This window comes from Drosophila mojavensis, unplaced genomic scaffold, assembly GCF_018153725.1.
Source record: "Drosophila mojavensis isolate 15081-1352.22 unplaced genomic scaffold, ASM1815372v1 contig_136, whole genome shotgun sequence".
In the NCBI taxonomy this organism is placed as follows: domain Eukaryota; kingdom Metazoa; phylum Arthropoda; class Insecta; order Diptera; family Drosophilidae; genus Drosophila; species Drosophila mojavensis.
Genome location: NW_025318667.1, coordinates 21,975,663 through 21,989,767, shown reverse-complemented (window position 1 = coordinate 21,989,767; position 14,105 = coordinate 21,975,663). Strand labels below are relative to the sequence as shown.

The window sequence follows — 14,105 nt, the reverse complement described above, 5'->3', positions numbered from 1 at the left end:
GTTTTTGGCTGTCGATTGGAACGTGTTTCGTTTAATTTAAGCTGCTGCTGGCCCACATTCAAATCAAAAAAGATTCAATTTGTTATCTATCTGCTATCTGCAGTAGGCTAACTAATTTTTGGTCATTGGCTCAGCGTTTCACAATCATATGCATAGCATTCATACTTGATATGTAACACTTTCTAGAGCCCCAGCCGCACATTCCGACACCCCGAAAAACCAGTTGTCCGCTGTTGGCCGTTGGCAGTTGGCTGTTTGTCGGTTGTTTTTTTTTTTTTTTTTTGGCTAGTTGTACTTTCACCTGTTTTAGGTATGTTTTGTTTTTTATTTATTTTATTTTTTTATTTTATGTCTCGGCTTTGGCGTTATTTGGTTTTATTTTGTTTTACAAATCGGGTTAGAGTCATTAATTAGAGGCACAGATATAGAGGAGGGAGGGGAGACAGCATCTCTATGGGTTTGCTTTGTTTTTTTTTTTTTTTTTTTTTTTTTTAATATTCTACTAGTCACAGTTGGGCGCCGATTAGCCCAGCAAGCAGCAGCCCATTTGTCCATTTCATTGTTGTTCCTGACAGCGTTGACCTACTAACTTTATTATACTGCGACCCGAGAGACATGTTAAGTACTACAAATACCCCCAGCACATTTCTCTAGGCAATGCTAATGGCACGCACTGCGGCAAGAACTTGAAAAAACTTCTGCTCCTAGCTGAAGTCCTTGAATCATATTAGAAATAGAGCTTTGACATATTCCGCAAGTTCTACAATTACTATAAAAATTCATTGATATTGTTTCTGCAGGCTTTTCCCATAACCGAAAAAAAAAGAATCACCATCATTAAGCTAAAAAAAAATTACACTAATTGTCATTCAAAAGTTTCCCAAAAAAAAAAAAAAAAAAAAAATATATATATATATATAATAAATAAATAAAAAATAAATAAATAAAAACAAAAGGAAAACATAGTGATGTAATTGAAAACGTGGCAAACAAATGCCATAAACAGCCACAAAATGAGCTGCCTTTTGGCTAGCTCAGGCCTAAAGCTCTTTGCAGCTTTCAAGATGCACTTTCAAGATGTCTGAGGCAAACAGACAGACAAATTCAAGCCCACGGCTATGAAGGCAACCTGCAGCTGCAAATGCCACAGCCAATGGCAATTGTAGCGGCAGCAGCAGCAGCAGCAACAGCAGCAGCAGCAGCAACAGCAACAGCAACACCAACATCAGCTAGCAGAATAACACCAGAAATAATGGCAACAACAGCAACAACAGCAACCTGTTGCCATAGTGGCTAAGTGACCCACATGTTGGCAGTCGGCAAAACTTGTTCACATTCAATAATACAAATCGGTTAAGAGAGAAAGATAGAAAAAAAAATCATATATATATAGACGCGCAATAAAAATCAACAGCCACAAAAATGCTCGTAAATATGCGTGCCAGCGGCTGCTGCTGCTGTTTGCATATGCAGCAACAGCAGCAGCAACTGCAACAGCAACAGCAACAAGTGGCAACATCCAAGCGCTTGAAGGCAGGAGCCAAGAGATATTACATATATCTATGCATTTAATCGCGCACAGCTCACCTGGGCCTTGCGTCGAGGAATGCCGAACACTTGACAAAACTAACAACAACAACAACAACAGCAGCAACAACAACAACAGCCAGAGCGGCTAAAAGCACCGCCAACAGCAACAACTATTCCATCGCACAAGTGTCGAGTCGAGCTGCCGCTGCCTCGTTCTGACTATTAACTGGTTTTTGAGGTCGTTAAGCAGCCGCAGCACCACCACTAGCACCACCACCAGCAGCAGCACCACTAGCACCAGCAGCACCACTAACAGCCCGACAGCATCACCCGTTAGCTGCAAAGTGTGAGCTCGGCCCGGCTGATAACTGTTTGTGCGACAGCAGCAGCAGCAGCCGGGCCAGGCCAACAGCATTCGAGTTTCGGGAAATTGGAACACACACAATTTGGCGCTTTATTGATTTCGGTTCGTTCGTTCGCAGTTTTATGTGTGCATAGTGAAAATATATTTCTATTTCTATGTCTTTCTTCTTCTTCGTCTTCTTCTTTTTCGCCAAATACCAAGTTTGGCCCGCCGTTAGGCTCGTTAGACTGGCCCCAATGATGCGGCAATGATAAATGCCCTGGGATCACTCTCTGGCTGAAATAACTGTTTCTGCTCCAGCTGCCGCGGCTGTTGCTATCCCAATCCCATTGCCTCATTTGGGGCATCCGAGTTGCATGGGGCACGTGACGCGTTGCACAAAATACCCACAAGAGCCATAAAGGCGATCATTAGGGAATACAGTGTATACCCTGTGCCTATAGGAAGAGGGTTTATTGAGCTAAGCTGTTGTGCTATTATCTTATAGAAATCTATTATGAAGTGTTTTAGAGCATTTCACTAAAGGAAAAGAAACATGATTTAACTAAAATAATTAAGATAGTTAAAATCAAAATTAATAATTAAGATAGTTAAATTCAAATCGCTTTTCTCAACAACTATGTATCATAGCATTCTTTTCTTTTCTTGCTTTTTTCTTCTCCTATGTATAAAGTGATAGCAGCTGTATTTCGATCAGGTTTCAATACTTTTTTCAGATATCTAACACATACATATATACAGCACTTGCCATATCTAATGGATAGATTATATAATTTATAGATCTTTTTGGTAAAGAGGCTCAGGCAGATTCCACCAACAAAACTTGTCCATCAAAGTTCTAAAACTGTGATAGATCTGATTTTTACTGGTCTTTTATAGAGCCTAATCAAACTGAGAAGAGAATGTCACATTTAGGCTGTATATAACATATACTTCTGACCGTTTTTCCCCAAGAGAGCGTAGATCTCTAAAGAAGGTGTAGACTAAGCAAATGATCGTAGTTTGAAAACTATAAAAATATATGGATATATTTTAAAGACTTAAAACTATCTTTATAGAGAATGCCAAATTTTAGTTCTAGTAAACGGTTATTCAGAGCTCTAGTGCTGTGAAAGATATGATAAAATATATAGGTTTTATGAATCCCGAAGATTAATCAATCTATAGCGAGTATAAATTATATATATCAACTTGCCAGATCTATCTAGCACATGCAGCTTTACCACACCCACAAAAGGACTTTACCAAAATATCTAAACACTCTTATAGACTGTCTTTGGTAGTAAATAAAGCTAATATAAAGTCGCAGAAATATTATAACAAAAATAAGTATAAATAAGTAATAATTCTACTTATTTATCTGCTGATTAATTTTTTTAATAATATTTATTTTAATAATATTTTTTTTAATAATATTTTTTTAATAATATTTCTGAGATTTTAGTAGTTCTTTTAGTACAGCATATTAATGAAAATGCTTCATTTATGGCAACACAAAATATTATTAGCCTACATAGACGAGACCATGAATTAATTACCAACGACAAGTTCCTGTTGCCAAATATGGGAGTCAAGCATTGGCAAATTAGGCAACAGAATTATTGATTTGTTTACAAATTGTTTACAATGTAAAAACAAAATTAAACAAAAACAGTAATAAACCAACTCCAGTAACTGTTGTTGATTTATTCGCGAGCAATAATGAGAGAGCTAAAAAACTGATTTGACAACAAAGTGATTTTTGTGATTGGCTGAGAAATGTGGTTGGATGGCTGTGGGCGCATCGGAACATTAAATAATTAACAGCTAATGACATGACGTGCTGCGTGGCATATTGAATGCAAATTGTTGGCACAGCTAAAATGGTCAACAGCAGCAGAAGCAACAACAACAACAACAACAACAGCAGCGGTAATAATGGCTAAATTGCCAAATTAAAGCTAAACAGCCAACACAGCTATTGCTCTTGGCATATATGTATGTCTGTCTGTCTGTCTGTCTGTATGTATGTATGTATATACATATATACATTCCAACATCACTTATTCGGAGTGATCTACACATGCCAGCTCTGATTGACGCCAATTTGCAAACGGCCAATTGCCAATGATTGTTGCTATTCTGTTCTGTTCTGTTCTGCTTCTTCTTCGTCTGATTGTCATTGCTGCTGTTCTAATCACATGATGATAGAAAATGAATAAAAAAAAACACAACAACAGCAACAACGAATTGAGAGAAACAAAACAACACCAATTTGGCTGGAAAATGTACTGGAAAATTGGCATTGCCAAAGTGCCGGGTGAGTTACGAGTAAATACCTTGGCATGTTTTTTTTTTTCTCCACCGCTGTTGATTTTCCCACATTTGAGCTCAAGCTAACCGTGTTGCCCATCAAATCACGTATAGAAATTGCTGAAGCTCCCCACACGCCCCAACTGACAGTCGACGTCGCATTGTGGGCGCTTAAAAGGCACAGCCACAACAACAACAACAACAACAGCAAAACCAACCATAGCTATGCATAGGTAAGAACATAAAAATATGTCAGCTAATTGATTGATGCTGCACGACACAGAAAATACCCTGTAAGTTTTGAAAAATTATTGAGAGACTTGAGTATGGAATAGGGGAGAGTCGAGCAAGAAATGTGACACTGCTCAACCACACATATACCCTGCAGAAAATGTATAGGTCTATATTGTGTATGACTAATACCATATAAAAAATAGAAATCATTCCTACATATGCAAATATAATTTTTATACATACGTATAAAAATACAAACATTATATACAAAATATTTATGCTATAAAAATGTTAGATGTACATAAAACAATTTAAGTAAAACTGGCCTATAATAAAAATAATTATAATTATTAATATTTATTTTAAATTTGAATATGTGCATATATAAATAGTTTTAAAATATTTATGGTAACTGACTGTTATTTCATAATTAGCCACATACCCTGTACAAAATCTGATATATAACAATACCCTAAAAATACCAATTTCATTGATATATGTATATGCATATCAGGCTTCAAAATATATTTTTAATTATTTTTTATTTATTTAATGGTTACAGAGAATTAATTCTAAATAACAATTTAGTTTAAAGCCAGAACAACAAAGGTCTTTAGGCAAATATATTTGTAATCCCATGAAAAAGATTAGATAAAAATAAAATGATATGTAAATACGTAAATATAATAATAAAAATAAAAAACTGTACATATTAATCTAAAAATGATTTATAGTACAATAAACTACACCATCCAGCCGAAGGCCCCTGCTGCCGGTGCTTAGTCTTAAGTTAGAGTTAATTTTATATTAATTGTAGCTTGTTAATAAATAAATAAATAAATAAATATTGGTAATATATTGATATTAATTACAATATGAATATTCAGCTGCAATCAATTAAGCTAGCTATAAAATACTCAAAAAAAAAAAAAAATCAAAATAAAAAGACATATACATACATACATGTATATATGTACTTAATAAACATTGAGTAGGTTTTGGCACTAAGAATAATTCTCAATAAATTGAAAGCGTAGCTTTCAATCAAAATTTTCTCCAGCTACAAAACTAGCCAGAGCCTTACATCTAACAAGCCCCCTCTCCTTCTCTCTCTCTCTCTCTCTCCCTCTCTCTCTCTCTATCTCAGCTGCCAGCTCGTTTAGCGTATATTTATTAGCCAGAACCAAGTTAAGAGTCAACCGTTAAATTGGCTGGCGTTATGGCCTCTAGCGATGCGCCACAGAGCATTCCAATGTGAGAATTCTTTTGACTATGGACTTTGAATGTAAACCAAGCGCTTTATTTGCATTCAAACATAAATGAAATGAATACACCGCGAAACACAGGTGTATATTCACTTGTGTGTGTGTGTTCAATGGCGGCAAATGTCAAAACTCGCAGCTGCCATAACTAAGAATTGTGTGCGAGTACTCGAACTTGTAGTCGAACTCAAGTATTTGTTCGTTCATCACGTAGGTGGGCAACATTTGCAATATTCACGTTCCGCATATTTGGGCGACGGCCAACTCCGTACCGCCGCAGCTTAAACACCTGAAACTGATGTTCAAGCGCTGTTCATGGCAGTCCATAGCTGTAGGCAGAGCGGCTGGCTAACTAAGCAATTAAGAACAACTTTGAGCAACCTGATCAAGCCAAAAAAAAACCAACAAAAAACTTTTAAAAAAATTTAAAAAATTAAAAAAAAAAATAGGGAAACAAAACACAACAATTTTGTGCAGCTATCAAAGATCTGGCAAACGCACGTGTGGCCACTTCTCACTGTGCTCCTCCCCCCTCTCGCTCTCTCTTTCTCACCTATCTCGCTGTGTGGGTGTGTATATTAATAGCACTTAATATAATGGTCATTATCATATTATATAGCAAATATTAAAACATCTGAAACACGTCCGCTTACCATTTGCTCCAATTTCAGCAGGTACGACAAAGGCGATTTGCAACTCATTTTATTTCAGTCTATTGTGAACTTAACTACGCCAAAACAAGCAAGCGACAAAATGGGGGAAAAAAATTTAATAAAATTACGAATTCAACACAATTTAAACACAATCGCAAAGTAAATACGAAACTTTAATATATTGTATTGGAAATCGACAACAATTTGAATCAATTCAGCAAAAGTTATTGTACTCAAAACCGATTATTGAATATATATGAAATAACTCATATGCATGACATTCAAAAAAAAAAAAAAAAATTAAAATAAATAAATAAAAAAAATTATTTAAGGGTTACAATCGACCATAGGCGACTGTATGATGCTCTGTTAAGTCTTTTTAATAGTTTTGATAATTGCAGAAATATTTGTATTTGAATTTTTTGGCACTTTCTAAACGCATTTGTCGACAAGGATTTTTTTTCTATATATTAATGCACTTTGAATAGTTTATAAAAACCAATATACTCTTCTTGCAGTTAAATATTCAATAATTCATATTGAATATACGAGCTGACCTTCAGGTCTTGTGCTATTTATTTATGCAATTTCTTGTGTCTTCCATTTGGGTCAGTTTGCGAAGATATTGCGAATGCATTTTATAAGATTCACAGTGACTTACACACACACACACGGACACAGACCCACATACAGTCGCAGGTAAGTGGAGGAGAGTTTTATTTGAGGCAAAGAAAAAAACACTCGCGCTGCGCTTGAGACACGTCTGCAATCCACGACTCACAGACAAGAACAGTTCTTGGCCAGTTGCTAAAAGCGCTGGCAATAGTCCAGAGTCAGAGTCAAGCTCTGCATGTTCTATTCACAGATAAACGCAGAGGCGAAGAAAGACAACCGGCCAAAGAGATAGACAAAGAGGGAGAGAGAGAGAGAAAGAGTGCTGCAGCAGCTGCTAGCATGAAATGGGCAAAATCTGCGGCAATGCTGCGACCTGGTCAGGTGGCTTTTTGTTCCATCAGCTGCTGTGTTGGCCCCAAACCTGGCTCTCACACACGTGCACACAATCACACAATCAGACCTAAATAGAAATGTATGTATTTATGCTAATGTATTGTAGTAACAGAATGAAAGCCAAAAACCAAAAGCCAAAAACAAAGACACATCAAACGATGTCAACCCAACGGCAAGGTAGCAAGGTGGCAAGGAGCTGGGCTGAGCTGGGTCCGGAAATGCCAACTCACAAGAATCACACACACACACACACACACTGCTGTGCGGAGAATGCGCTGTTGCACAATTTACAGTTGAAGTTGGTTAGCACGCTGTCTGCCATTGGCCAAGAGCAATGGCTTCCTTTTGGCCCACACTCGCATACGTCGCATGCGACAGCAGCTGAACTAAATGCAGTTAATTTGCCGTGCAATTTGGCCAAATTGTGGCGCACACTCAAATTGCCCAGCGACACGCACATCATGCGCAACTGGACCACAATTCCACAAGCCCTGTGGGCAGCAGCAGTAGAAGCAGCAGCAGCAGCAGCATCTATAAAAGCTAAGCTCGATCTGTCAATTGGTATCACTCGATTTCCAACGCCCTTTTCGCCATGTTCCGTTTCACTAGAACGCTGCTGATGCAACTGCAACTGTTGCTGCTGGCGGTGTTGCTGCTGCTGGAGGTTGTGCCCGGCCGTGCCCATCCACCCGCAACCACTGCGATGCCGGCGGCTCTAATGGATGCATCCGGCAGTGCCTATGACAGCAAATTCGACAATGTGGACATCGATGAGATATTGAGCCAGGAGCGTTTACTCAACAACTATATCAAGTGCCTGGAGAGTCAAGGACCCTGTACACCCGATGCCAAAATGTTAAAGGGTATGTATGAAAAAAATAAAATTAAAATACAATAGAATCGATTTTCGATTTTTCGATTTTCAAAGAAATTCAAATTATCGAGAATTATTGAGAACGAATTTTTTCAAGGAGATGGATTATTTTTTCTATCTATCGAGATTCGACTGTAATTCCCAATTTACACTCAATCGATACCCAATTATCATTCCCAGACATCCTGCCCGATGCGATGATGACGGACTGCGCCAAGTGCACCGAGAAGCAAAAATATGGCGCCGATAAGGTAACCCGTCATCTCATTGACAATCGTCCCGAGGACTGGCTGCGTCTGGAGAAGATCTACGATCCGCAAGCTACCTATCGCATCAAGTATGAGGCAAGCAAAACAGCCAATGGAGAAAATCCTAACATGCAAGTGGATGCTACAAATCAGGCTGAGGGCGATTCCTAAATTCGATTACACATAATCAAGAAATATTTAAACCCAAATCTATATTGAACTATATCAATTGATGCATATATACATAACTATATCTATACATATGTATATATATCTACACACACGTTTCTTTGCACATCACGAATAAAGCTATATCCGCATTAGCAATAGTATTTTTAGTCTGTGTTTTTTTTTTTCGATATGAATTGGGCGTTCACTTCACCAACAAATATTTTATTATTCCATTGTCTAACGTTGCTGGAACTAATGAATATTTTTCATTATTATTCTTCTTCTTTTTTATAGCACACAGTTGGCAAAACGTTTTTTCAACGACTAAACAATAGAATTGCGTACACTAAGAATTTCACACAATTTAGTTAAATGTATTTTATGAATTTGGATAGAAAAAAACTATTTAGACGTCATGCAAAGTCCGTTGGCAAAAATTCTTAATGGCAAAAAAAAACAAAGTATTTTTAATTTAATTTAATTTAGACAAACATTACCAAAAATATAAGCTGAGCAATTAACCTTAATTACCTTTTTTATGATGTTTTATAGGGGATTTTATTTTACTTATATTTATTTACATTTTATATTATAACTTTACATAATCATAATTTGTATATTTTATTTAGTTTTTGACTTTATTTTCTTTTATAAATACACAATTTTTATTTTTCTTGTAGATCTTGATCTTTGTTACATTTTTTATATAACGTTGCCAATGCTGAATAACAATAATTAAATAACTTGATATAAATATATTCAATAAAAATAAGTAAATAACATAAAAGTTTTCTCATTGCTTTATTTTAAAATTACAATTATTTTTTCTTAAGCTGTTAATATTAGAATATTAATCATTTATAAAAATAAAATAAAAATAGACTAAGCATTTTATTATGTTTAAACAAATCATTTTTATTTATTTTTTTTTTTTAATTATACTTTTTTGTTTAGTTTTTTTAGAACATATTACAATTGTTTTCATTTTATTTATTTATTTATTTATTTATTATTATTTTTTTTTTTTTTTTGTAAGTATATATTTATTTGGAGATTTATCTTAGCAATTCTTATACTTTTTGCTAAGATTTATAAAAATAGCCGTCAATTCTCAGTTCTCAAAGCATTATTACAATCAAAGTTTTCTATGGAACTAATTGTGTTAGTAATTTATGATTGTTTGCTGCCAAATTTGCAGCTTTGGAGCTCCATAAGTAACTATGACTGCTATTCATACTAGCAATATCTCAAGCGATCTAATCAGACTGATCAACCGTTGTCGAGACATAAAAAACAAACCTATAAATAAGTTCTTGAGCGAAGAGGCTGCCAAGAAGAAGAAGACTGAAGATCGTGAATTTATTTATTATGCTTATTTTATTTAACTTGTTTGTGGCTCAGACAACCTTAACTCATATCTAGCTATACAGTTATATCACAAATTGCTGATAGAATAAATGTCAAATAAAGCATAAAATAAATCAAAGCACAAACATTTAAATTTCTGGCTATAAAACCTGGCATAAAAGTATTACGAAATTCCAGGAAGGTTAAGAAAACATTCTGCGGATATTATGGAATGTTCGCATATGTGTGTGTGTGTAGGTGTACGTGTGTGTGCATGAATCTGTATAAATTGTTATCAAGAGCCCATCTTTAGTTTTATTGTGGCACAAAAGTCGACGCACCGCAACATCATCAATATCATCAACAGCAGCAGCAGCACAAACAACAACAGCAATAACATGATCATCATCATTATCATAAATTCCGTCAAAACACACCCACATTCGGCATGGCCGCGAAGGTGAGCTTTAACGCAATGCGACATCTGGCCAAAAAAAAAAACGTTACACAAAAAAAAATTAACACAAAAAATAGGTGTGGCCCAGTGGCTGTGCCCCAAACACCAAATTTGCGTTCCCAACGACTCGCAGTTTAATGGCTGGAGGCTGCCTCCAGTTATTCAATTGTCTGGCAACGCCCCACCACCCCCAACCATTTCTCCCCAAAACAAATCAAAAACGAATGCAGTGGCAACGCCATTGTTAAATGGTCAAGAAACGCAGCAAAGTTGAACGAACTTGGCTCACTTCGATGCGATGCGATGCGATTTGGTTTGGTTTTAGTTTTGGTTTTGATTTTGGTGTTGGCTTTGATGTTGGTTTTGGTTTTGGTTTTGGTTTCGGTTTGTCTGGGCTTCGGAGTCACTTCCCCCTACCCACCTCTCTATCGGCGTTGGGGACGTGCCCGCCGCATTGGCAGCCAAACTTCCGGTTTCATTTCATTTAGCCGTAAACACGGCTATATGGCAGCGATTCAAACGATTCCAAACACTGGCAATACAGTTGAAGTTGATTCATTTGGCTTTCAGCTCAAATTCATTTGTGTTCGCCCTCTTGGCGGTTGGCATCGCGGTCGCCGTCGCCGTCGTCGTCGCCGTCGCTGCCGCTGTCGGCGCATCTGTTTGCGGTGGGCTGTCAATCAAATTTGTTGATGGTTTTCCGTTTGCCTTTGACTGCAATCCAATTTCCCATGAATGTTATTGTTGTTGTTGTTGTTGTTGTTGTTGTTGTTGCTGTTGTTGCTATTGCTATTGCGGCTGATATTGCCTGCAATGCAAAGCTATGGCATTTACTAGCTTCTAAAGTAGCTCAGCCTTTCCGGCCATTGCACCCTGGTGCAAACTCAGCTCGAAAAGGAAATGAAAAGTTTCCTTTTTCTTTTTCTTTCTTTGCTTTCATATATATTTACGTATATGAACTGCATTTTATTTGCCGGCTAATTTATATGTAAATTCACATTTGCTTTAATGGCCAACAATATTTCTGCTTTTATTACATGTAAAATGAAATGATATAATATAAATAATTACGTGCATATTATGCAATAATAAAACTGACCAAATAATGTACAGCAATTAAAAAACTCTTCCAAATTAATTAATTACAGTTTAAGTGACGCAGATCTTCAGAAACTTGTATATTTATTTGCATTTTTAAGTCAAAGATGTATTCACATAAATATATATATATATATATATATATATGTTCTATGAACCCATTTATCATATAGCAGTTGCCCATGAGAACTTTATCAACTCTAAAACTAACTTCATAGCTTGCCCCACTGTCAGCGGGATGCGTAGCACTGGCTAATTAGGCAAGACACAAAACCATTTAGTTCTACCAACTAACTATGAAGCAATCACTTTTACGATTCACCATCATTATTAAGTACGCCATGCGAGTGGCCGAGTGGGGCCAGACATGAGGGTTTCCTGCACCAATACACAATACGCTGCAATAACTGGGCAATAGGGGTCTTAGCTGCCTCTTACATCGTTACATACATGTATAAACGTATGTATGTATGTGTATATGTGTGAATGTATGTATGTGGATGAATGACCTCGACCCGCCACAGCGCTGACTTCAACGGCTTCACTCACACACACAGACAGGAGTTTTTAGGTGCATTGACTTGGCTAATAAATATGACACATGATTATGGGGCGGAGCTGCAAGGCGGACAGCTGGACAGTTGGACAGTTGGACGCAGGCGAAGGCAAAGATACCCTGCCATGCTCATGTTATAATTTGTCTTAACAATATGTTTGTTGTTGCTTGTAATGGCTTGATATGCTTGCTTGTTGTTGTTGTTGTTGTTGTTGTTGTTGTTGTTGTCGTTGTTGTTGTTGTTGTTGTTGTTGTTGTTGTTGTTGTTGTTGTTGTGCCCTGTCCCTCGAGAGTTTTGCAATTTTCATGCCTGAAACTTGAATTTAAATAATGATAATAATAATTATGCGCTCGTAACGCGCTAGACCAGAGACAAATGTCAACCTCCAGTTACCAAAAGTACAAATACCTAGCCATTGCCCCGCCCCTACCCCCGCTCGCTTACCTTAAGCGCATCGTTTAGCAACTCTTACGAATGTCGTCGGAAAATGTCATTGTCAACGGGTCGCAGCGTTTAATATATATATATATAAATTATATAATTACAAGTTGGTAGATTTTTTTTTTACATTTTGTTGTTCATTGTTTTTTTTTTTTTTTGAGTCTTTGCATGCAACGCCTCGTGTAGTTCGTCCCCCCTTTCCCACCTGCCAGCTGCCACTTGCCACTTGCCACTTGCCACTTGCCACTTGCCACTTGCTATTGACTGTTGACTGTTTACAAGCTGCTGGCACGGTCGAGCGATCGCCTCGAAGTGCTCGACTGGCGACACTTTGGCTTTAGTTCGTCTCATTTACATGCGATTTCAAGTTCATTCATTGCAATCGGCTTGACTGAGTTGATTGACTGTCATCGGCTGATTGGATTTCCTGTGAAGTGCGCACGCTTATTAGCCATGGCTAAATTATGAACTTCCTTTTGGCAAGCCGCCGCATATCATTTGCCGCCCAGCCGGCAATTGTGCAAAAGGAAAAGTAAAGCAAGTGCCAGCTACAGGCAGCAGCAGCTCTCGATAATTGCCATACATAGAGCTGCATGCTGAGTATTCGGACCGGTTTGCTGGCCAAACAGCTCAAAAGTTAGCCTAGAATCTTAATGCGGCTTTCAGACCAACACACACACACACACACACTCGCACTCACAAAGAGATAGACGCAGGTGCTCATATCTTAATGCCACTGGCACACTTGAGTGGGGCAAATGTGGCCAAAACTATGCTACATTTAGCCAACCAGCTGGCCCACCTGACTGGGTCAAGGCGTCAAAAAGGTAGCTCGCCGCTAATTAGGCATTATTCGATATCAATTAAGTCAAATGAAATTCTAGAATAACAAAATTCGCTTTTTAGTATAGCTATTAATATAGATGGAATAGAATGTTTTGCTGTTTCTTTTTTTTTTTTTTTGGCTATTATTTACCTTAATTGATATCAAATTATCGCTTAATTAGCAGCGATCTACCTTTATATAATCATGTTTGCCTTTAAAGTTTTTATAGACTCTTGCAAAGCAGTTTCGAATTTGTGGTTTGAATCACATTGTGCAAAAAAAAAAAAATAAATAAAATACAAAAAAATTGCTGCCATTTTAACTAATTTTCCACACTTTCGAGTGGAATTATGTAACGGCATTGTGACAATGAAGCAATTTAACGGTCTTAAATGCTTATAAATTTTATAATATAAAATAAAAATCAAATCTATTTATAGTTAGCTGTGTATATATGTATATGTATACAAGCATATATATTTATCTATGGCTATATATATACACATTTGAAATACATTTCTTTCAAATTTGCAGCGAAGGGGGCGTGGCATCTAAAATCGATAGTCATCACATGATCCTAAAGAGTATATCTGAAATTCCTAGCTCTAACAATATTCGTATTACACTTTAATATGCAAGTCAAAATATCGATTATTATCGATCAGAAGGAAACGATATGAGTTATTGAAAAAATATGATGAATTTGTTGTATTTATGGCATGCAGGATTATATTACTTGAATG

General features: G+C 36.8%; 2 protein-coding genes across 2 annotated transcripts in view; one reads left to right on the top strand and one right to left on the bottom strand.

Annotated features, from left to right (window-relative positions):
- Nucleotides 1–14,105, bottom strand: part of LOC6584453 (rhophilin-2) — a 40,291-nt gene that overhangs the window by 10,954 nt on the left and 15,232 nt on the right. The window lies entirely within an intron of this gene.
- Nucleotides 7,904–8,797, top strand: LOC6584454 (putative odorant-binding protein A10). The gene is made up of 2 exons (XM_002010073.4): nt 7,904–8,206; nt 8,398–8,797. The coding sequence occupies exons 1-2, from the start codon at nt 7,936–7,938 to the stop codon at nt 8,634–8,636; spliced, it is 510 nt and encodes a 169-aa protein (XP_002010109.1). The 5' UTR covers nt 7,904–7,935; the 3' UTR covers nt 8,637–8,797.